General features: G+C 43.1%; 2 protein-coding genes across 16 annotated transcripts in view; one reads left to right on the forward strand and one right to left on the reverse strand.

Moving 5' to 3' along the window:
* Window positions 1–7,540, forward strand: part of obsl1b (obscurin like cytoskeletal adaptor 1b) — a 31,227-nt gene extending 23,687 nt beyond the window's left edge. For 12 of the 13 annotated variants that reach the window (XM_067257849.1, XM_067257856.1, XM_067257858.1 and 9 more), the window contains 5 exons: window positions 2,090–2,251; window positions 2,472–2,576; window positions 2,964–3,230; window positions 4,784–5,053; window positions 6,391–7,540. In XM_067257849.1, the coding sequence (XP_067113950.1) occupies window positions 2,090–2,251; window positions 2,472–2,576; window positions 2,964–3,230; window positions 4,784–5,053; window positions 6,391–6,401 (815 nt within the window). In that variant the 3' untranslated portion in view covers window positions 6,402–7,540. Of the gene's footprint in view, window positions 1–2,089; window positions 2,252–2,471; window positions 2,577–2,963; window positions 3,231–4,783; window positions 5,054–6,390 lie in introns of those variants that run through there. The other variant, XM_067257850.1, reaches the window with a different exon arrangement.
* On the reverse strand, window positions 7,367–23,105 carry ctdsp1 (CTD (carboxy-terminal domain, RNA polymerase II, polypeptide A) small phosphatase 1). Of its 3 annotated transcripts, XM_067257881.1 has the most exons (7): window positions 22,756–23,105; window positions 17,934–18,082; window positions 13,405–13,506; window positions 11,689–11,745; window positions 10,513–10,605; window positions 9,963–10,148; window positions 7,367–9,668 (listed from the first exon to the last, which is right to left on the reverse strand). In XM_067257881.1, exons 1-7 carry the CDS (start codon window positions 22,826–22,828, stop codon window positions 9,540–9,542), a joined length of 789 nt encoding a protein of 262 aa, XP_067113982.1. In that variant the 5' UTR covers window positions 22,829–23,105; the 3' UTR covers window positions 7,367–9,539. The 3 variants fall into 3 exon arrangements, with proteins under 3 accessions (XP_067113982.1, XP_067113974.1, XP_067113992.1); XM_067257873.1 differs by lacking the exons at window positions 17,934–18,082; window positions 22,756–23,105 and adding an exon at window positions 14,339–17,360; XM_067257891.1 differs by lacking the exons at window positions 17,934–18,082; window positions 22,756–23,105 and adding an exon at window positions 13,664–14,313.
* Window positions 23,106–23,309: the final 204 nt, after the last annotated feature.

The following is a 23,309-nucleotide window of genomic DNA, read 5'->3' on the forward strand; positions in this document are numbered from 1 at the left end:
TAAAGCAGTGTAAGAACTTTTAGGCTACTTTCAACAGCAATTAATTTTAGGGACACAGGAAGATGTTTCCAGTTGGGGCTTCCTGCCAACTAAACTACAATGTGGCATCATTGTTTAGTTTTGGATGCTGGGTGTGTAGCAGACAAGAGATCTCTCTCTTTTAACACGTATCCTACAACCAGTAAACAAGGTTAACAACCAAATCATAACTTGTATGGCGGCACGACAACAACAAACTCAGGTCATTGTGTAACAACTGAATTTCATCAGTAGCTACAACCATGGGCGGCGGCAGGGTGTGGCTTGGGCCTCAAATACCAATCATTGTGTTGGTCCCACCTAGCCTTAGCTTGGCTCAGCAGTCCTACGTACTTCCGCTCAATTTTCATTTTGCTTCTGTACTGCGTCTGGGCTTTCGGTATATGAGTCAGATGTCTCTGGTAAACTTTTTACCGGACCAATCAGCGAACAGAGGGAGTGGCTGAGAACGATGACGTCGTGCGGTAGTTTGAGTTGTAGTTCAGTAATGGCGGCGGAGAAAGATGCGAGCGAAGCCATTCGGTCCATTGTGGCAACGCTGCCGAATATCCAAAAGTTAAAGCCGGAGCAAGAACAATCTTTGCAGAGTTTTGTTGGTGGCCATGATGATGTGGCTGTTGTGTCGCTCCCCACGGGGTTCTGGAAAAGTTAGATTTTTCAGCTAGCTCCGTTAGTGACTATATGTACGGTGAAGGAGTTGGCTAAGGCGAAAGCTAGCGATTGGTTATGGCAGATCCAATTTTGTTTAAACCTAAACAGACTACCCGCCTTCTAGGAAGTTAACGCTTGTCAATGGATCGATCCCAGACTCTCTGTACAAATGAAATTTACGAGAGTACGGTTAGGACAAGGCTAGGTTAGCCATTGGCTACATTTACATTTAGCAGATGCTCTTATACAGAGCGACTTACAGTAAGTAAGTCAGGTGGCTGAGTGGTTAGGGAATCGGGCTAGTAATCAGAAGGTTGCTGGTTCGATCCCCGGCTCTGCCGAATGACGTTGTGTCCGAGGCAATTAGGGTGAAGTGCCTTGCCCAAGGACACATCATTTTGCACGTCCGGGAGTCGAACCGGCAACCTTCTGATTACTAGCACGATTCCCTAACCGCTCAGGCATCTGACCCCAGATGCTGGGACCAGGCTACAATCACAACCAAACTGAATACGACGACAGCGCTACTAATACTAAACATTAACGATTTGCTCTTCCAAGTGCAAAAGAGATTACATTATCTGCACAGCGGCAGAGTTATGAATATAAACCCATGTCTTACCTGAAGTTCCGGGGCATCAAACCCGGCCTTGCATTCCGGTGTGTTGCTAATAGGTGTATTCGACTTAATTCAGCGCCGGCGGCGCCGGAGAGCGATCCTCGAGCAGACGGCTGGGTCAGCCAGCTCATCTTCTCCAGAACAACTGCTCGAACTCTGACACACAAAACATCGGGAGTGGGATGCTGCCGGCGTAGTTCCACAACAAATGGTTCCTCAGTTTATTATTTGAAACATACATTCAATGCAGGCCTAACCCAATGTTTAACATAAATGTAGGCCTACGTTTGTTTTTTGTTTTTGCGTTTACGTTAGGAAAAGTTGGGACTACTGTTTTGAGGTCAGCATTCCTACCCTTCCCGCCTGCAGATTATTTCAGCTAAATTGGAAACCTGTTGTTTGTGCCACCTCTATGGCTCAAGACTGCCATCTGTCGGTAGAATATAATAACACTTCTGACCTGAGCGATCCCGTAGGGCGTAGGCTATACATTTGAGCTTTTTGCAGTATTTCAATTGACATGTTAAAGCATTTTATTAATCAGGAACTATCATAAAATACAGCAACACTCATCCTACTGACTACACACCAAATCATCACAAAAACAGAAATATCAAACAGAATAATGTATGTACACACCCATAGACACAATATAAAACAAACTAGGAGCTGTTCTAGTTTCACAGTACTCTAAGGCTATTTAGCCATGCAGACCACTAACGTATGTTTGCGTGTTGGTTATTGTAAACAAAGCTTTTCTTCTCTGAATGCTGTGGCCAGAGCGCGAGCTGCAGGTGCTGCAGGGCTTGGAGGACCTGGAGATGCAGGAGGACCAGAATGCCGTGTTTGTGTGTGAGATCTCCCTGGAAGATGTGCCGGGGGAGTGGTTCAAGGACGGGGAGAAGATAACTCCCACCAGCACCATCAAAATACGCCAGGAAGGTCATCTGTGAAATTGTGATCTTACTGACCATAATATTTTTGGTTTTCAGAGAAAATCAACATTTCACTTGATACAGCAGAATATGAACTATGACATGATTGAATACTTCTATCAGATGAAATACACATAACACATATGATCACAAACCACACATCTAAATTTGTTCTTCTTTGCAGGCTCAGAAGTTTAGGTAATAACTCATTTCACGTGTCTATTCAGGGACCAAGCATTTCCTCCTGATGTGTAATGTGAGAGGAGAGGATTCTGGAGAGATCAAGTTTGTCGCCAAACACATAGAATCAATAGCCTACCTGGAAGTAGAAGGTAAAACATTTATGTAGCCTATCGTCATATTATCGTCACTGTTGTATTGCTTTTCCCATAACCTCGATCTCTTATTGATACTGCATAGTTTATCAATAACAATTCTGGTAATATCAGAAATAACTTTATATACTATATACTTCATGTACATTAACATGGGCATAGGTGCAGCTCAGTGGTAGAGCATTTAACGTAAAGTCACTTAGGCTACTGAAGTGCCCAGGGTTCAAATCCGGCCTGGGCCCTTTGCTGCATGGTTTCCCCTTTCTCTTTCCTTGCCTTTCCTGTCACACTTCACTTAAAATCGGTCTAAAAAGCATGACAGATGCCACCCAAAAATCTTTAAAGACAGGCTTCACCATGTTAAGTACCTGCTGGTGTGTGCAGAGCTGCCGGTAAGCATCGTGAACGCGCTCCAGGACCGGACGGCGCTTGAGAAGCAGCGCGTGGTTCTAGACTGCACAGTGTCCAACCCGCGCTGCAGCATCCGCTGGTACAAAGGACGCAACGTCATTCTGCCCTCCGAGCGCTTCGAGATCTGCAGTGAGGGCTGCTGCCGCAAGCTGGTCATCCAGCAGGTGGCGCTGGAGGACGAGGGCACGTACAGCGTGCAGGTCGGGGACTACACCTGTTCAGCCAGACTGACCGTGGAAGGTGAGACTAAACTATGATTATTAACTGGACTGTAATTTGTCTCAACTGTGTTGAGTTAGATGACAGTTTCTTTTCAGGTTTTCTTCGAAAAGTTATTTTGTTGACCACTGTTCAAAATGGAGCTTAAAGGTAAATTATAAACTATTTTCTAGGTTGTGTAAATATTTTTAGCATATTTCGTAGTGTTTCAGCATATCTAAAGGACAAAGTATTTACTGTAGGCCTATATATGAACACGAAAAATGCAGCAAATTTGATTAACCCTAAAAAACATTTTGATAACAAACCACAAGTTTAGGTTCTAAAAAGACACTGAGGAAACTTGGGACCAAGTTAAATCTGCTGTGCCCCAATAAAATCTAAAAGAGTTTTAACAATTTACTTTATTAGTCAGTGCATTAATTTAGATTGATAATCCCGGAAAAAATAAAGGCAGTATCCCAATCAACGCTTGTAAAAGCAAAGCAGTTTAACCATGTCAGCGCGCCCTTCTGAGCTGGCCAAATAGCCACTGCAGCACACACACAGAAGTCCAGGTGTCGGACTCGGCACATAAGACAGAATTGAGGTAGGGTAAGAAAACGTTACAAAACTAAAGAAAGTTTCAAAATGATAGGCCTACTGATCATCTTTTTTTGACACAAACATATAAACAATATTACATGAAGCTCAAAAAAACATTATTTGCGCTCAAATGAATGAGAAGAAAATGTGTGTGCTCGCATTAACTATTGATGTCCCTGCCAAAGCTGATATCAAACTTGCGTTCCTGAACTGTTGTATAGTGGGTTAAGCAAGGGGAGTTTCTATAGCCGAGTAGTGTATTGTGTGCAGCACGCTTTGAAGAAAAAAAAGGGATATGAATAGGGGCCTGTGCCCCAGTAGAGTTTTATGTCTAACAACGCCCCTGCTTGGGACTAAACTGTCAGACAACATACCAACATGACCACAGAACCCAGTAATGCAGCACCAGCATCAGACACATCAGGTTCCTGTCAGCACCATGTTTCAGACTGGCGCCCATTGAAATGAATGATCAAGTACAAGAGTCAGCACTCTGGAAATAACCGCACCCAGCTCCACCTAGCATACACACACCAGTCAATATGATGACATCAGCCTGCTGGGCTGGTTAGAGACCCCTGTAAGCTCCAGACCTCCAGGGGCCCCAGGGTTCCTCAGGAACCCACACTGCAACGCATCCTGATAAGGAAGACTCCAACATAAACATTCGATGCTTCAACAGAAACTCTTGAATTCACAGTAAACATGAATAGAGATGTAATCACGTACCTTCCTTAACAACACAGCACTAACAAACAGACATAAATGATGAACACCATTCATTCTCCCATCGCCCAGTCTCTCCTGTAACGCCCCCCCCCCCCCTCCCCTGTCTGGTAGCTGCAGCTCAGTCTCTCCTGTAATGCCCCCCCCCCCCCCCCCCCCGTCTGGTAGCCCAGTCTCACCTGTAACGCACCCCCCCCCTCCCCTGTCTGGTAGCTGAAGCCCAGTCTCTCCTGTAACGCCCCCCAACCTCCCCTGTCTGGTAGCCCAGTCTCTCCTGATGGTGAAGGAGCTGGAAGACACACAGGTGGTGGCTCCAGAAGAGGCCTGCTTTGAGTGTGAGGTCTCCATGCCTGTCCTCAAGGCCCCCCTGTGGACATTGAAGGGGGAGGCCCTGCAGCAAGGCCCCAGGGTGCGTCTGGAGAGGATGGGGACCGTCCACAGACTCACCCTGTGCCAAACCTCTGTGGAAATGAGTGGCCTGGTCGAGTTCACATCAGGGAAAGAGAAGAGCAAAGCCCAGCTTCATGTCACAAGTCAGTTCAATATTTTCTGGGGGGAAATGTTTTAATTCCTGTTTTAATGATACTAGTCTATTAGTCTGTGTGAACCTGTGTGATCTGCCATTCAAACATCACATGGCGAGAAATCTTTTTTACTTCTGAGTAGTGCTTGCTGCTATAATCTAAGTTTGGTGTTTATGTTCAACTCTATCCATGGGCATAGATATCTAGGTCAAGAGATGAAGAAAGCATGTCTAAGGCTACTTTGAGGGCTATTTTGAGACAGAAGATTGTAAACTACTTTTAGTTTTATTATGTGTCTCGTAAATGAAAGACAGTATTGATTTCTTGTGGTGGTGGTTTACTAGATTTTGAATTGAGGTCAAACACATCTAGTGCCAGACCTCACTCACACCTTGTATTAACATGAAATGATCTCAGCTACATCATGTGTATCTGGCCCCTGGGTCTAGACATTGGACACCAGGGATGGCAAAAGTACACACATCCTTCACTCAAGTAGAAGTACAGATTCATGTTTTAAAAGACTGGTAAACATTGAAGTTCCGACTACACTTTTTCACTCAGGTTAAAGTAAAGAAGTGTGGGCTCTGACAATTACTTAAGTAAAAAGTAGCCAGTACTTGTTGGACCTGTTGGACATTAATACAAAAAGACACTGTAGACATGTTGCACATTCGCCAGGAATAATTTTTGACCACGACAATTTCAAACATCTCCCTCATACATATATGGCCATGGGTGATCAGCAACGTCTCTATTCTCAGTCATATCGACATCGCTAACTCCCACTGTTCATCTATAACATACCTTTTTTTCGACAATATTTTTTCAACCTTTTGAAACTTTTTTGACCGAATATTTGTTAAACCTTTTGCAACTTTTTAATCCAAAACCTTTTTTTGCAAATATTTTTTCCACCTTTTGAAACTTTTTGAGCAAATATTTTTTCAACCTTTCAAAAACTTTTTTTTACTTTTTTTTTTTTTTACTTTTTTCCAAAGCGTTATTTTTAAGATGCATTTTTTTTTAGCTTTTTATCAAAACATATAAATAATAATATAATATATATATCATGCCACCAAATATAGATTACAACTAAGGTAATGAGCTTAGCTTTAAAATGTAAGAAGTACAAAAGTACAGATATTTGTGTAACAAAATATAAGGAGTGAAAGTAAAAAGTTGTCAGAAAAATCTACTCAAGTATAGTAACGAAGTCTTTGTACTTTGTTACTTCCGATCTCTGTTGGACCTCATATCACTGAGGTTGCATTTCAAGAAAGAATAGTTTGGTGTCTATATTGAAGTCAATTTCCTAAACTTTGTTCTCTTTTCAACTTTCTAAGGTGACCCATGAGTGACGGAATCATCTTGATATGTTTTGAACATCCGAAAGAGATGGATCGCTAACTGTTTATTGTGTTAATATTTGAAATGGGAATTCAAACTCCGAAGGTAAAAAATTAAATTTGATATTTTCTTAATGACTTCGAATTAAGGGTGAAAGAGTGTTTAGATCTTTAACAGTAACTTTAAATGTTTTGTATCTTTGTTGTCCAGCGCAGATCATCATACTCACATAGCTTATTTAGCGGTCCTAGTTATATCTGCTAATCAACCGTTTAGCGGTCTGGAGAAAATCACAATTTGATGGAATATAAAAGCAAATATTTGTCCAATACATAAGGTATTGGACAAAAAGTATAATTGGAGGGTTTATTTTATTATTAGGGGGGCTGAAACATCCTAATGTCTCATATAGAATTGATAAGCTCTTATGAATGTGCACACAGGTGAGGCCCACTTAAGGTTGCATACATAGTTTCTTTTAGTTCTGACAGTAGTAGATTTTACTGCAAAGTTAGTTTATTTATTAGACAACAATCATATTTATTAATTGTTCAGTTGTCAGTTTAATATATCAATGTCATAGTTTCATGTGTAATTTCCATCTGTTGTCCATTGTATAGACATTGTTTTTTACACTTTGAGATTTTTGAAGGCAGACATTGAAGGTACTGTGAAGAATGGGTTCTGTCTAGCAAAATGAGGCTTGTAATATAAATATACTGGGCCAAAATTGGGTACATTTACAGTAGGAAAGCAGAAGACTGAATTGTTCTTTATATTTATGGTCTTGCTCAATTAAAGCATAGTAGTTTAGGAGTTAAAGTAATACTAGATTTAATGAGGAATACATTATGTATTCATGTGAATTGAAGTCAGTTCCATATTCCATTGTTTTTCATTTTGTGTGATTCCAACACCCCACCTTATACTGAATATCAGTGTATGCATCATTCATTGTAGTGAATTATGAGCTTGTTCAATAAAACATGCTTTATTGTTGCAAAGTTCAAATACAGTTTCTAGGTTTTTTTCCATTATAGAATTGATGAGCAGCAATTATTCACTCAAATTTGTTTTGCTTCTTAACTCGGGTGACAATGTTAATACTCATAATTGAATACAGTAAAAAAAAAAAAAAAAAAAAAACATTATTGTAAAAAGGGTTTACAACATGTTCATTCTTAAAATTAAAAGATGAATATGATCAAATTAACTCAACATTTTGTATTTCTGTTAATGCAAATACACACTGGCGCAGTCACATACAACATACACACACACGCGCGCACACACACACACCAGACTGTGCCAAATACTACCTGGGCTAGCTACAGGGTCTGTGGTAGGCCTGGGCTAGCTACAGGGTCTGTGGTAGGCCTGGGCTAGCTACAGGGTCTGTGGTAGGCCTGGGCTAGCTACAGGGTCTGTGGTAGGCCTTACCCATCAATATGATAACTCAGGTTCATTCACCAACACACAAGTTGCAAAGTAATATCACATTTTAACAGCTAAGGAGAGGAAATAAATTGTGCTTGTGTAAATCATGTCATATTGTACTTTTCTAGAACATCTTGGTAGATTAACAACCATACTTCCCGGCTCTGTACTAGCATTAAAACAAGTTAGCATATGATATTTATTTCAATAAAGTTTGCCTAAAGATATGAAAATGACATATTTTGACATGTGAAATATAGCAATGTTAAAAATAAATCAAAACAACCTTTTACAATCGTGATCATTTGTACAAAAATAATCTCACCACATCCATATTGGCACTTGTAGGTTATTCAATCAGATTAGAGTTTAAAGGTCCATTGTCCAGAGGAAACTGAAAATCTAGTAACAGTCCTGCCTTTTCAAATAAAGACCTCCAATCTTCAGAGCCTTTTAATGACAGAACATGTAAGATTGTAATACACTAGGTGAGCAATTGATCTGTCAAGGCTTTCTGTAAGTGGGGTACGTTACAGGGATGATAGTAATGTAATCACTGTGATGCTTTGGATATCCTCAGGGAAAAGTTCACCTGTCCCCATGTATGTTGATATCAGTGCATCTTAATGGTGCACAGAAATGCACAAATAGTGAAGAGGTAAAAACAATGTTGATTGGAAATAGATTGAAAATCTAATAACTGAAAAAGGTTTTGAATAAATCAATAATAAATTGATTGTCATTTAGTAGGCACACCGGCCCAGACTTCACCAGGGTTCAACAGTAATCCTTGCGGCTCTGGGCCAGTTATTCAGTTGTAACCCAGGCATTCTAACATTCACTTGTTAGAACAGACTCATGTTCAGCACACGTTTGGTTATTCATACCAGAATCAATGGCATATTCAGCCATACCTTCTAAATCCTAATGAAGTGTGAAAGTCTGCCATGGTAGTGATACTGCGTGCCTACTGAGCAAGGATCATCCTCTTTTCTAGTAGCCAGACAGGTTTATGTGTTGAATGATCAGTCATCACTTGAGCACATACCTGTCTTTTAGTCAAATGAGGTGTAAACTATCAGTGGTCAGAGTTCTGATGAAGGTAATGACTGATGGGGAGAGAGAATCAACCCTAAAGGCTCTTCTACACTATAAGACTTGACACAAAATTAATGGCTTGAGTATTTTGCACATATTAAACTCTTTATTACTTATGAAGATAGGGTTAGGGTTTGGTGCGCTCTCTCACAAATACAATATATATTTAACCTGCCCAGGTCTGTGCCAGTTTATTTTAGACTTACTACACCAAATAGGCCAGTGAAGAAAAAAGTTTTACTTATAAAAAACATTTTTCCATAACATCTTTGCAGGAATTGAAAATCCAATCCACCAGATTAAAAGAAGGTAGTTTTCTTAAAAAAAGAAAAAGAAAGAAAAAGTCTTGAGAAGGGCTGTGTGAAGGGGGGGGGGGGGGGCAAGACAAACCAAGTGTGAACAATGGTTACTTACATATCAGTCCAGTTACTTACAAATCCATCTTTGTGCCATAATGAAAGTCCTCTCTGCCATATATTCTAGGAGTGGAATATGTTAGGTGGCGTTGACCCAGACGCTAGCTGGTCCTCACGGTGGGACGCAGCGCTGAGCCAGCGCCCACCAGCCTCCGTGGCCCCACGGGGAGAGTCGCTGGAGATCTGCTCTCTCGTTAGCTCGTAGTCCTCTGCTGCTTGAGAACATCGTAGATATTGTCCACTTTGCTCAACCTCTCGAAGAACGGGATGAGATCGAGCAGCTCGGTGTCGGCCATGTCGTCAAACCAGGAAGCGACGGGCACCTGTGGACGCATGCGGAGAAGGAGCGGACCAATCACAAGTGATCTTTTACTGTTGGGATGTCTGGTATCAGGTCAAACTCTTACAGCAGTTTCAATCGGTTACAAACATGTTTTGTTCAGGTCTTCCAACTTCTTAACAAGAAAATGTAGACAGTCTGTTTATGAACATAACCGTACAATGAACTCACATTTAATCAGACTATCTTATACCCAGATGAAACAACTAATTTCATTAAGTTACCAAAAATAAAAAATAAAAATCCTAATTGTATTATTAAAGAGGAGATAACACACAGCGTTGTCGGGGTGGAAGATGTAGGAGGCAGGAGAGTTGTCCAGGATGATGACCTTGTTGAGGTCTCGGCCCAGACGGCTCAGGTCCTTCACGTAGTTTCCCCGGTGGAACACGCAGGACTCCCGGAAGAGGCGACTGCGGAACGCGCCCCATTTATCCAGAAGGTCAGACACGGGATCTGCATACTGACAACACCAAATACAATACATGGTCACATATAGGATAGTAAAACATTTGTTGTGTACGGCTGTAGTTTCTGTGTGTCTGTGGACTTTCCTGTTACATTTGGATGGAACTGTACGGTGAAGCTGTGTTGCTGCGTGTGTCACTGAGCGTTTGTGTGAACGTATTACATTTAGGTCTGGCACAAGTGTATAAACTACCAAGAGCAATAATTGGGTTACCCCTCCAGGAATTCTAAACATAATATTTGGAAAAAAAGGTGTTACATTTTTCTTGACGGTGGTGAAGCAACTGTTCCAGCATGCCTGCTGTCCGTCCTCAGTCAACAGTGACATCAACAGCAAATCCTCACACTGGTCTTCTCACCTTCGATAAGCTTGCAGTGAAAAGCACACACTCAAACAGCTCGCCCATCCTCTTCAGAAACTCGTCCACATGGGGTCGCTTCAACACGTACACCTGGAAAAGGACAGGCAGCAAATGTTGAAAACGCATTCTGATCCACAACATGTCCAGTCCAAGCCAACATCACTAGAAAGTTAGTGGTTTTTACTTCAGCTAAATCTTTATATTCACAACATTTTCCCTGTTCTCGGTTAAATAAACAAATGGAATGCCTTCTTCTGTTCATATATATATATATATCCATTCCATTCGGAATTCACACACCAGGACAAGATTGCCATTCACCATTTGTTTACTGGATTTGTTTACTGGTAAATTTGTGAATTGGCAACATGTAACACCAACTAGTATATGTAAACATTGGTAGGTCCAGGCTCGTATTAGGGGTCTAAGTCTGACGTGAGATTTCTGTGTGTGGTCACAGATGACCTAAGCTGCCATTTGTTTTGCGTTCACTACGATGCCGGTGGCCTTGTTTCTGAGCCAAGTCGTCCCGTATAGGCTTTCCCCCATTAACAAGCCTATCCTGGATTACTTGAAACAGACACAAGCCCTAAAAACAACAACAACAAGCATCTTCTGTCTTCGTGGAGGGTGGGGGTGGTGGGAAGGTGGGGATGGTGGGGAAGTTGGGGTGGGGAGATGGGGGTGGTGGGGAGGTAAGGGGGCGGTGCGGGGGTAAAGGTTGGGATCCGGCAGGTTGTAATTACCCTTTAAAAACTCACATAGCAACATTCTGCCATTCCTATCTCCACTGGACTGGACATAATATGTGCTACCAACTGAAGATTGATGGCCAGTGATTTCTGAGAAGGCGGCCAGGGTTTCCTCATTTCATCAGGCCTCTGAAATAGCCACCTGCTGCTCGGACTTGTCACCAGAGAAGGCCACTGCTCTGTCAGGTAGCTAGCTAGCAGGTTAACGCCGGATGGGTCAGCATAAAGAAAATAAAAATCGGAGGCTAATATGGTCAAATATTGAGCATCCGTTTCCGAAGTGAGATGCAGATGCATTGCTGAGATCATTTATAATGTGATTGTATTGAGTGGTTTTCACTGAATCTGCGGCTTGCTTCGACTATGCTGTCTGTCACTGAGGTGCTGAGTGAGAATGAGAGAAGTAGTCATTTGTCCTCACCTGGTGAACTGTTCCATCGATTTCCACTGGAATGATAAAATCAGCGTTGTTCACTGGCTGTTGGGAGAGAGAGAAGGAACCCATTCTTAATTAACTAAATAAATGAATTCACACGTTTCCATGTAATACAAATCAAATTTATTTGTATAGCCCTTTTTACACGCAAGCATGTCACAGAGGGCTTCACATATGCCCATAGAACTGCCCCTCAACCAACCTAAACCCTCAAACAATTAGATTATTAAATATTTATAGTTGAGTCAAGTTGAGATTTAAAAAATCACCCTAACTTATTTAAAAAACAGCCAGGTGAAAATAATATGACTCCTTTTAAGTCGTCCAATATTGAAATAGGAGCCTACTGTACTCATAAAACAGTGATTTATTTAGGTGTCTCTTCTGGCTGAAACAAGTCTCTCAAATGTTAGCTTCATCACGAGTTGTTGCCCTATTAGGCAGGGCACCATGATGACCTACATTCAGACTATGTAGTAATGAAGCAGGCTCACAGACGGGCTCACAGACAGGCTCACAGACGGGCTCACAGACAGGCTCACAGACAGGCTCACAGACAGGCTCACAGACAGGTTAACAGACAGGCTCACAGACAGGCTCACAGACAGGCTCACAGACAGGTTAACAGACAGGCTCACAGACAGGCTCACAGACAGGCTCACAGACAGGCTCACAGACAGGTTAACAGACAGGCTCACAGACAGGCTCACAGACAGGTTAACAGAGAGGCTCAAAGGAACCCACATGAAACCTCGCAAAAAGTAAAGTAAAATGGAACAGCTACGAACTATTTGCCAACATCCCAGACCAGCGGGCAACAAAAAAACTAATCACTAAAACACTCATTAATAAATCACTGTATGTGATTTATTGTGTTTACATTAAATACATCACATATACACTATACCTCTGCCTCTTAAGGCATTTGTTCCTTGACTAGAATGAAGTAAAAAATACTTTTTAAAAGTGTCTAAAATGAATGTCCTTATTCGCCTTCCCCCTCCTGCTTCCCCGCCAGGTCAGGACGGGACTGAGGACAGAGACACCGGCCTGAAGCCAAAAACTAAAGTGCCTCGTGAAATAAATCATTCTAATCCTATCTTGTTAAATGTTCGCACTCTACTAAGTATGGAGGCCATAATGCAGGCTGTGAATAACATTTTCAACATTTTGTTATTTGTTATTTTGACCCAAAACAACTTTTCTAGCGACCGATGCACATGTGACTTTTGTGACCTTGTTTCCACCTGTGTCTGTATCTAGTGACATCCTTAGGGACAGACTGCGACCTGATAGGATCACGTCAGCAAGTGAACATGAGGGAATGATTTAGAATTCTAAATGCACAAGACCGCAAAGGACATCCACATGGCTCAACAGTTTTTCTAGCCTAAAATATTGAACTGTTTAATATGTATTCAGAATAGTTTGAGACACAAACATGGTTGAGTCCAAACTTGTTTTTTGTAACAAAACGCATCATAAAAGTAAAATACCTTTTTTGACCACCTTGAAAAGGTTTGATTAGGTTAAAATGTTATAAGCATAGAGCATTGAATTTTTTTTATATATTAAAATGAATTACTAAAACTTATTTTAATTATGAATATGTTGTATTGGTCACACAATTACTTCACACGTGTTTACAGTATATTGGTAAGCATGTATTAAATGTGAAGTGGGTCACACTGACCAGTGTACCTTGAATGAACTGTGTACCAGAGTTTCATCCAAATCAATGACCACACAAATCTTCCCCGCATCTTTAGACTTGACCTGAGGGAGCAATGGCTTAGCTGGGAGCTGGAAGAGAATGTGGAGAAGCAGGGTCAGTAAGGAGACACATGCAAACAGAACATTATGACATGCATTTGACTTACATTGTAGTGTTGATATTTTAAGAAACACCAAGTAATGAAAACATGCCAGAAACCCCATGAAAAGCTTGTGGTTTCATTACCTGCTGAATTCCCATTTGAATTTGTAGTGAGAGGACACATATTGCCAATGTGTTTGAGGCCGTTTGTGAGGCCGTTTGTGAGGAGGAGATAATGGTGTTTTGAAGAATCGCATCCATCAGGGGGCACAGGGAAGCTACTCAAACAGCTGCTACACTGTTTACAGAACTAGTAGATATCAGTGGAGCGCCAGGCCCTTATGAGGGCTGACAATCAGCTCTCCTCCTTCAACAAGGAGCCAATGTTCCAACTACCACCAAGTATAAATGTGATACCCAAATAACCAGCCAATAACCCGGCACAATCCAAATGTGTTTGTCCCCGATGAGTAAATTATCAGGTCAGGTGGATAGTAGATCTTTTAAAGGTTGACAGGTCGAAATACCCCCCTATCTGCCAAGCATTAAGAGCCTTATGTTCAGCCACATCTTCTACTCAATTTAGGTCTTAGGCCACAGATTTGATCTATAGCCAACAAACAGCCAAAGCCAATACTGGACGCTCCTATCAAAAGTAGGCCAACTGGTGTACAAATCAACTGCCTCCACACTCTTTTCAGTTCATTTTCAGATCATGCAAAACATACCACACTTCTGAAATTTGAAAGTGTAACTCGCACCAAATTTGGTGAAGTTCACAACTAGTCCAGCGTTGAGTGCAGCAAGGCCTCCTCCTACCTGCTGTGGTGGAGGTGTGCAGTACTCGCAGTCACAGCCCTCTGCAGACTCCTCCTCAGACTCCTCCTCCTCTGGGTCCTCATTCTGCTCACAGGCCTTGTTTTCATCCACCATCTTAAAGAATTCATGTGTCTCTTCTCCCCCTTCCTGTTCACTTTGTTCAGAGGGTCTGCTTCCCACTGAGACTGCCCTGTGCTCAGCTTCACCAAGGGCTGTTTTCTCAGAAACATCAGTCTCCGACCAGTCATTTGTCTCTGGGTACTGAGTCTTTTGCTGGTTTTCATTATTGATCTTCACTTCCTTAATAGAAGGTGTGAAAGATTCGGTGTGGTCATTAAACTCTCCGTTCAAGTCAACAACTTCAATGATTTTGAAATGGCTTAGTTCGTTCTCCTCCTCGTGTAATATGGTGTTTCGAGAGTCCCTCTCCTCCACTCGTCCTGCAGCCTCCTGGTGTTGGGTGGGAGGGTTCCTTTTTCTCCCACAGGGCTCACAAGCCTCATGTTTAATACAAGGTTTACAGGTATTTATTTCATACATGTAGTATTCTTCAATACCTGGTTCATAGATCTCTCCATTTTCTGTGCATGACCAGTAGGGTTCCCTTTCAGTACAAATACTAAAACCATCTTCGTCATCACAGGACTCTTCTTCATGCACGCCGTCTTGTGTTATTTGCCGGATTAAATCCAGGATTATTTCCTGGATGTAACATTCGACAGGTTGTGCATCCATGTCTTTTGTAAGAACTGGGTCGTCTGTCTGGCCATTGTCAGCATCACTTCCAGAGCCTTGCTCCTCTGAGGGTTGGTAGGAGTCATCAGCGCAGCTCAGCTCATCATCAACACACAGAGCGTCTGCACCCTCGTCCTCACAAGCCTCCACATCCACCAGACATTCACCCATAGCGGGACAAGACACATGATCTTTTTCGGAGGCTTCAGACAAGTATTTTTCCAAACCCTCGCTCTCCTGAAGCTCATTCCTGGTGACAAAGGCTCCAATAGCTTTATCTGTGTTCTCCTGGGTGTCACATTTAACAGACCCCTCGTCTGCAAAGGATCCAGTATCTGGTCTCCCAACGTAGGGATGGAGGATGTTTAGTGCCTCATCTTCACCATGTTGTTCTTCATCAGAGGGTTTCAGATCCTGAACAGGGGTAGCGTGAGTGTCGTCCTCCTCTGACTCTTTAGAGTCGTTGGCACAGGTTGTCGTTTTCTCCAGCTTGAGCTGTGCAACGTAAAAATCATGAACATCCCCACCCTCGAAGCAGGATATGTAAGGTCTTCTTTGAACAAAAGAGTGTCCGTGAAAGTCCACTCTGTCAAACAGGTCAAAGAAATCCTCAGTAACGACAGCACTGGAGCAGTCTTCATCTTTATCATCAGTGCTCTCGTCCGATTCCTGCAGGTCATCTTCTTCAAAAGACTCCCATTCGTTCTGCTCGTAGCTGTCCTCATCCTGGGCTCCTTTGTCGGACTCCCCCGAGTCAGAGCAGGCTGCGGAGGGGATGCTGCCGTCGTTACAAGTTGCAAAAGATTTGGTTTCAGTGGAAGAACACTGCGAGGAGGACTCATCTTCCTCGATGCAACATGCAGCGTTGTGGTCATAGAACGTGTGTTCGTTTTCACCCTCAAGATTTTCATAAGGCTCACGTTGCTCAAAGCATCCACAGTCTTCGCTAGTTTCCTGTTGTTCATCTTGACTGGTCTGACAGGACAGCTCACAGTGAAGTGAGGGTGTGGCGTGGTCTATGACATCATAACTGATGTCCTCTGCAGGGTCGATATTGTTGGTGTACTCGCTTGCTTCTGACTGACAGTCACTTTCACAGGGATTAACGTTTTCCTCAGTGCCTTGAGAGGACATGGGGGTATTAAGATCATCTGATACTGTAAAAGATTGTTCAGCTGAAGCCTCACTAAGCTCACAGATATCAATTTGCTCATCGATGGAATCAAAATTACTCAAATATTCATCGAGCACTAATGTACACTCAGATGTCTCATCAATTTGATAAGTCGTTTCAGAATACTCACTATTTCTAGCATAACATTCAAATAAATTAACTGATTCAGCCAAGTCAGGTTCAAAATCTTGCTCCAAAAACTCTGTTTCTGTCTGACTCAGTCTGTTAGAATCGAAGGACTTGCTCTGATCAGAGCACTTGCATTGAGACAAGTCGGGTTCGAAATCTTGTTCAAAATACTCAGTAGTTGTCTGGCTCCGTTTGTCTGGCTCAACAGACTCATTCTGTTGATCATAGGACTTGCATAGTTGGGATGACTGGAGGTGTTCTGTGCAGTGTTCACAGAGTCGGCAGCATTCAGAAGCTCGACTCTGATTAGCACTGTGCTCAGAGGACTCACCGAGATCGAAACCCTCTAAGTGCTGAATGCATTCGTGACATGATTTGTTTACCATCTCTGTCTCACAGGCCTCAGGGTGCTGGTGAGGCAATAAACAATCCTCCAGACCTTCAGAGTCTCCGTTAAAGGGTACAGAGTGTTCGATCTCTTCTTCAAGTTCTCCGTTCACGTTGCATTGCTCAACAGCGGGATCGATTTCCTCGTAGACCATTTGGTGTTCAGAGTAGTTCACCACGGCTTTTGTTGTGTCTAACATTTTGCAGGGTTCGTCAATTTGATCGAAAGGCTTGGTTGAATCCATGACTTCTCTCAGCGCTGAGACAGTGCAGCGTTCAGCCGGCATCCCTTCACACACCTCCTCTCGTCCGGACAGTTTACTAGGGTCTGACGGCTCCAGGTACACGAACAGCTGTCTTCCTCCTATGGCCTTATAGTGTTCTGAGGTTTTGAACTGCTCCAGGCATTCTGTGAGGGACCTGTTTTCCCCAGAGAACCTGCAGACGTCGGTGAGGTCGGGGGAGAGAGGGTGCTCGGCCGGTTGGCGGGGGGAGTCAGAGAGACCACAGCCCGCCTGCGAGCGCAGCAGAAGCGTGCACGTTGACATGACAGGAGGTCACAACCAACACTGACACAAGCGCTCGCTCTGCCCCCTCTCCAGAAGACCTGGCAATTTATTTTTGGGGCTTCGAGAGACGTGACAAATAACTCTTGGAATATCAAATCACTATAAAAAGCTGAAGTAAGGCATAAATCTGAACCTGACACCTGAGACGATCCTGACCACCTGATCCCTGGTTGCCGTTGCTAACGGCCATGTTGTTTTCTTATAATGTATTCAATTCTGTCACGACCAACTGTCATATGTCCAGATAATATCAAGTGTACTGATACAATTTCTACATGTTGGCAAATTAGCAAATCCGTCTCCGTCTCTGCCTGTAGAGACAATGTCTTTCTCCCGTTTACGACTTCTTCGTGTCAGTAAGTCCTGATTTTTTAATATTTTTTAGTGTTCATGCATATAATGGGTATTCTGTACTGCATAGGTTTACAGCCTGCGACAGATACCCTCGTAAACATGAAAGGAATTGCGCAAAGAAACATGTGTTGCGGCTCATGTGACCCTCTGTCGTGTTGAGCCTCTGCTGTGAAGTGACCAGAGGGACGACAGATGAGTGATATCTCTAAGAGGGGCAGGGGGAGAGGAGGGGCAGGACACAGCTTACTTTTGACAGGGTCCCGTTTTCCTCCACCAGCAGCGGGGCATTGTTGTTGACGGGTAGCTGCTCTGTGTCTTTGTGACAAAGACAGCAGAAGAGACTGTGGAAAATCCCCCGTTTACGAGGCTTCTTAGATGAGGACACTGCATGAGCACCTGGTAGAGAGCAGGAGAGAGAGATGTTTATATTCTATTCATACCTGCACACCACTATTCTTTAGTCCTCAAGTTACCTCACAGAGGTTATTTACAGGTGCTTGAAGGGGTTAACAGGTTACATAAGACAGTCTGCTGCATATTTCAGTGCCTGAAATAGTCGTGTCTTCATAGAAGGGAGCAGGGTGAACCCAAAGCCCCGGATGTGTCCCATGTTCAGAGGGCGTCTCTTGTCTAGTCACAGGGCTAAATGCTCCAAAACTAAAGTATGTTTTTGATTACATAGTTAAGGTGTCTGTAAAGCAGAACTGAAAATGAGTTTTAAGTTAATCACACCACAGAAGAATGTGTTGCTACCCTTCCAAATTAGAATGAAAAAAACCACCGACAACACCGTATGTTAAATTAGGCTTTGAAAGCGTGAGAAAATAAGCAGTCTTCTCTGCTTAATACTAGGGGGGTTGTGTCGCCTGAAGAAGCTGAAGCTCCGCCCCCTCAAATGTATTGAATTTAGCAACAACATCAACAACTAGCTAAATCAATTGCAGATATCAGAACAGACCTACCTGCAGTCTGAGTGTTTTATGTGTTAATTATTGTCTTTGCATCGTACCAGCTGAGGAACAGAATGCAAGTTATATAAACTGTCTGTGATCTGACGTAGATAGGTTGGGTTTTGCCCCGCCTATACAAAACCTGAGCTGAAAACGGGTGAGAAACTGTTCAACCGTCTAACTCCACATTTACATTTAGTCATTTATTTTTTAGCAGACGCTCTTATCCAGAGCGACTTACAGTAAGTAAGTCGCTTTGTCTCACATTTCTGTGAGACAAAGTTTTCGCGCTTTGCACATTCTTTCAGAGACTCATTTCACACATATATAATGTACTGAGAAGCAAATCATAGAATTTGCTTTACAGCACCTTTAATAAGAAAACATGAAAAGGCTATGAAAACTGTTTGCCAACTGTCATGACAACTGTTTAACCCTACACATTCCTCTGGTGCCACAGATGCACAACTATAAAATAAAAATCTTCAGATTAGTTTATTAGTTTCATAGTCAAGAACACAAACAATGATGACAATGAATAAACTAAAAGCCAAATAACTTTTCCTGACAGATTCTCAGCATTTAGTCATGCAGTCTTGGAGAACTACAAGATTAACAATCCATGTTCCCACTGCTCCTTGGCAGACACACTGGAAACAGCTTCCCTCTGACAGAGAGTGATGAGAGATAGTCTTTACAGGATCAAATCAATGACAAATGAGCCTAACTTTGATGGATATGGGGCTGTCATCATAAGACATTAGTGTGCCACTCTAAAGTGACAAGACTTGTTGCTATGGTGCTTATGGAGACAAGTCTGCAAAAATACCTTGAAGATAGGAAAGTGATGAATTCAAAACATGTTTACTGCTTTTAAGAAAATCATCTTCTACTGACTATGAATGGTATTTGTTTTCTGAAAAATTAAATAGATACTGGCTGTGGAGCAAATGCACCACTTCACGATAACAACTTGGTTCATGTAGTGAGTTTGATCCCTGCATGCAGTTCAGTTGGGTTGAGAGTGAACTGAGTCACATGGTGATATAGCTATAGCCCTCCCATGGCGCACTGTTCAGGCACACTCATCTTGGTACAAGTTGAAAGGTTTGTGTGCAAACACGTGTGAAGGAACAGGGCAGGTGAGACGAGTAGTGAAGAAACATCCCGCTGAGCTTTACGTTAGCTCTTCTGATATTACACATCAAGGGCTTTAAATAGCACGCGAGAGCAGTTGCTGACAGCGGTTAATGATGGGATTCTGGGTAAATATAGCCTCGCGCACTCACACCAGGCCATAAACGGAGTCACAAACAAAACCAAAACCGAAATATTTACACTGTGTTTATCTGTTTCACTTGAACGTTATGGCCTGATATAAATCAAACCTTATAGGCGTCATCTTAGCACGGTGACGTCATATTTACATACAGTATTTACATCTACTTCCTGATTGAAGGGTGGGTGGGTGTGTCCCGTACTGTTAGTGGCTGGTTGGGACTGTGAGTGGATGTGACCTAAACTGCTAACAGACGATAAGTTCTTCCTTAATTTACCATATTCAGATAACACATCAGACTGCTTTGAGCTGTAATATAATTTGTTTGCCTTGTATGAAATCTTATGTGTCGAAAATGTACGTTTTTTTAGCATCTTGTGTCCTGTGTCGTAATGTGAAGTATGTGTTGAACCAGTATCCATTACATCTGTACTGAACCTGCCACAAGAGATCTGAAATGCAGACTTTGCAAACACTTTAACAGTATGTCAACACAGTGTGACTTCAATACTTCAACAATATTCCACCATCGTATTTTCAATTAAATATTTTGTGCGGCTGGACGGGGTATTGCAGTGTAAACAGAGAATGTCATGTTGGTTGATTAGTGTTCGGAGAGCCTGCAGCTGGCCTCTGGGGAGCTGGCCTCTGGGGAGCTGGCCTCTGGGGAGCTGGCCTCTGGGGAGCTGGCCTCTGGGGAGCTGGCCTCTGGGGAGCTGGCCTCTGGGGAGCTGGCCTCTGGGGAGCTGGCCTCTGGGGAGCTGGCCTCTGGGGAGCTGGCCTCTGGGGAGCTGGCCTCTGGGGAGCTGGCCTCTGGGGAGCTGGCCTCTGGGGAGCTGGCCTCTGGGGAGCTGGCCTCTGGAGAGCTGGCCTCTGGCGAGCTGGCCTCTGGCGAGCTGGCCTCTGGCGAGCTGGCCTCTGGCGAGCTGGCCTCTGGGGGAGCTGGCCTCTGGGGAGCTGGCCTCTGGGGAGCTGGCCTCTGGGGAGCTGGCCTCTGGCGAGCTGGCCTCTGGCGAGCTGGCCTCTGGCGAGCTGGCCTCTGGGGAGCTGGCCTCTGGGGAGCTGGCCTCTGGGGAGCTGGCCTCTGGGGAGCTGGCCTCTGGGGAGCTGGCCTCTGGGGAGCTGGCCTCTGGGGAGCTGGCCTCTGGGGAGCGACAGTAACGCGCTCCTGACACATGCAGTGTGACCCTTGGGTCCATGCCTCACACCCCGTCTCCCGGAGGCCAAGACACTGATAATGAGCTTACAGCTTTTCCAAGGGGCACGGCCAGCCTTGTGCCAGATCAGCATGTTTTCGCCCTCGGGGTAAAAGTGTCGTATCTGGGTTTGTTTGACGAGCATCTGTGCTTCTATTCCCATCCAGACCGCCTCTCCACGACTGACTTTCCACTTCGACACACGATCCGCCGCAACAATCTGACAACTTGTTTCACACTAGCAGCAGCAAGTGGGCTAGCAGGTTTAAGGGCGGGGGTGAAGGAGATAGGCTTGGGCCACAGTTTGCCCTGGGGATTTTACTTAATTGCAATTTGTCTTCAAATACACATACGTACTAGTAAAATGTGCAGACATGCATAGGCAGGTGGCAAGTTTTAAATTCACATGAAGGAGCAATAATTAATCTCCATCAACATCACACATAGTTCCTTGTAGACATGTACATTAGTAGATAGTAGTACATTATAGAAATGTACGGACTACATTTGATAAACGACACAGTTTCAGGGCCTCTTAAAGCTCAGGCTGTGTAGAGCAGTGCAGGACACAGCCAAGCCCCTCTTCCTGGCCTCTTCTTTCCTGGAACAGGTTTGGCGCCTGTGACCCTTGGCCAAGAGGAAGTGATCCAAGAGTTGGGAAGAGTGGGCTAACACAAGCTTGGACCACACTGCCACTTTCAGGTCAGAATCTGCAGTGCAGGCAGGGGTAGAGCAAAATGTATGTGTGCATGTGTGTATGTACAGTCCCCAAAGGGAAATTGCAGAAATGTGGGTGTGTATGCTTGTGTGTGGATACAGTTCATCTTCGATTTTGTATTTTGAGTGGTGTACTTGAGATGTGCATCTTGACAATTGGGGGTCTTTGATGCAAATGTTTACACATTTCAAATTATTATGCAGTCAATGATGCATAGCACTGAACTCTTACTGTCCTTAGAACTTTGTATACGGATTTACTGTTTAGTGTCAGAGATGCACATCACTTATGGATCTGTCAGGTCTTAGGTGTGGGAAAACTATTGAATAGGCTATGTGATACTGTTCAAAATACTATCACGTTTTTGAAGTGTAGGCCATGAACGTATGTTGTGTTATGGTCCTATTATTTCTCTGAGCCCTCTTGAATAGAGGTGAATTGACAGAGTTGCTATTCGGACCTTCAGTAGTCTTACAAACACAGCAGAGAACTGTCAAGCGAGGCTCTAAATTGGACCCCGCCCCCTTGTGTAGGCTACCCGTTAACGCTATTAAGATTTATTACTTACAGTAAATCAACTGAAAGGCAATATAAAAGCTGCAAATTTGACAATATTCTATACAATAACGGTTAGAAAGACTTTTCATTGGTATTTTCATTGTCAGGTTGGTCTCGCAGTAGCCACCAGGCTTACCTAGGCCTAATTCACGACTTCGCTAGCTACAACTTTAGCTACTCTTGCTAATAGCATAGGTAGCCGAGCGAATATGTGTGAATATTTAATGTAGAAAAGACTCCTAGCGTATACTTCATAACTTAACATTTGGTCTTTAATTTTGACACGGACATGAGAATAGCCGCTGCCCTGCTGTGTCCATAAACGTTGTCATGCGCAGCAGACCACTTTAAAACTTTTCCAAACTCACCTTCCTCTCGCCGAGTTGAACTATCTTCCTCATCTCTTGATACTTGCGTGATGATTGAGGACGAATGATCCATTTGAATCGTTAATCAACAAAACGGAAGTAGCCTATACCATTCAATATATGTAGCCTAGTAGTTTGAAAACTTTAAATGTGACAAATATTATTTATATTTCGCCACTCCCCGTCGTTGCATGGGCGCATACTGTGCGTCTAAAATGTTGCATTAAGTAGCGTATTCCAAATTGAACCTGTTGACACCATCAGAAGATAAACATAAAAGGATTAAGAAAAAAAATGCAGTTTCAGTTGAATACTTTGGTTCAACATGGAGTTGAGTTGAACAACTTCAATTTCACGATGCAAACATGGAACTTGACGGTTTCAAGGATGCCCAAAATGTTAAAGCGACAATGAAGTGCCTTTTTCTTATTACAGTTTATTGTAAATATATTCTCCATTTATTAAAAACAATATCCATAAATTAACTAGTAAAATCGTCACTTAATTTGGGCTGTTCTGCATAACATCGGTTATTGTTATTCTGGTTGCAAAAT

Source organism: Osmerus mordax, chromosome 2 (genome assembly GCF_038355195.1).
Source record: "Osmerus mordax isolate fOsmMor3 chromosome 2, fOsmMor3.pri, whole genome shotgun sequence".
Lineage (NCBI taxonomy): Eukaryota > Metazoa > Chordata > Actinopteri > Osmeriformes > Osmeridae > Osmerus > Osmerus mordax.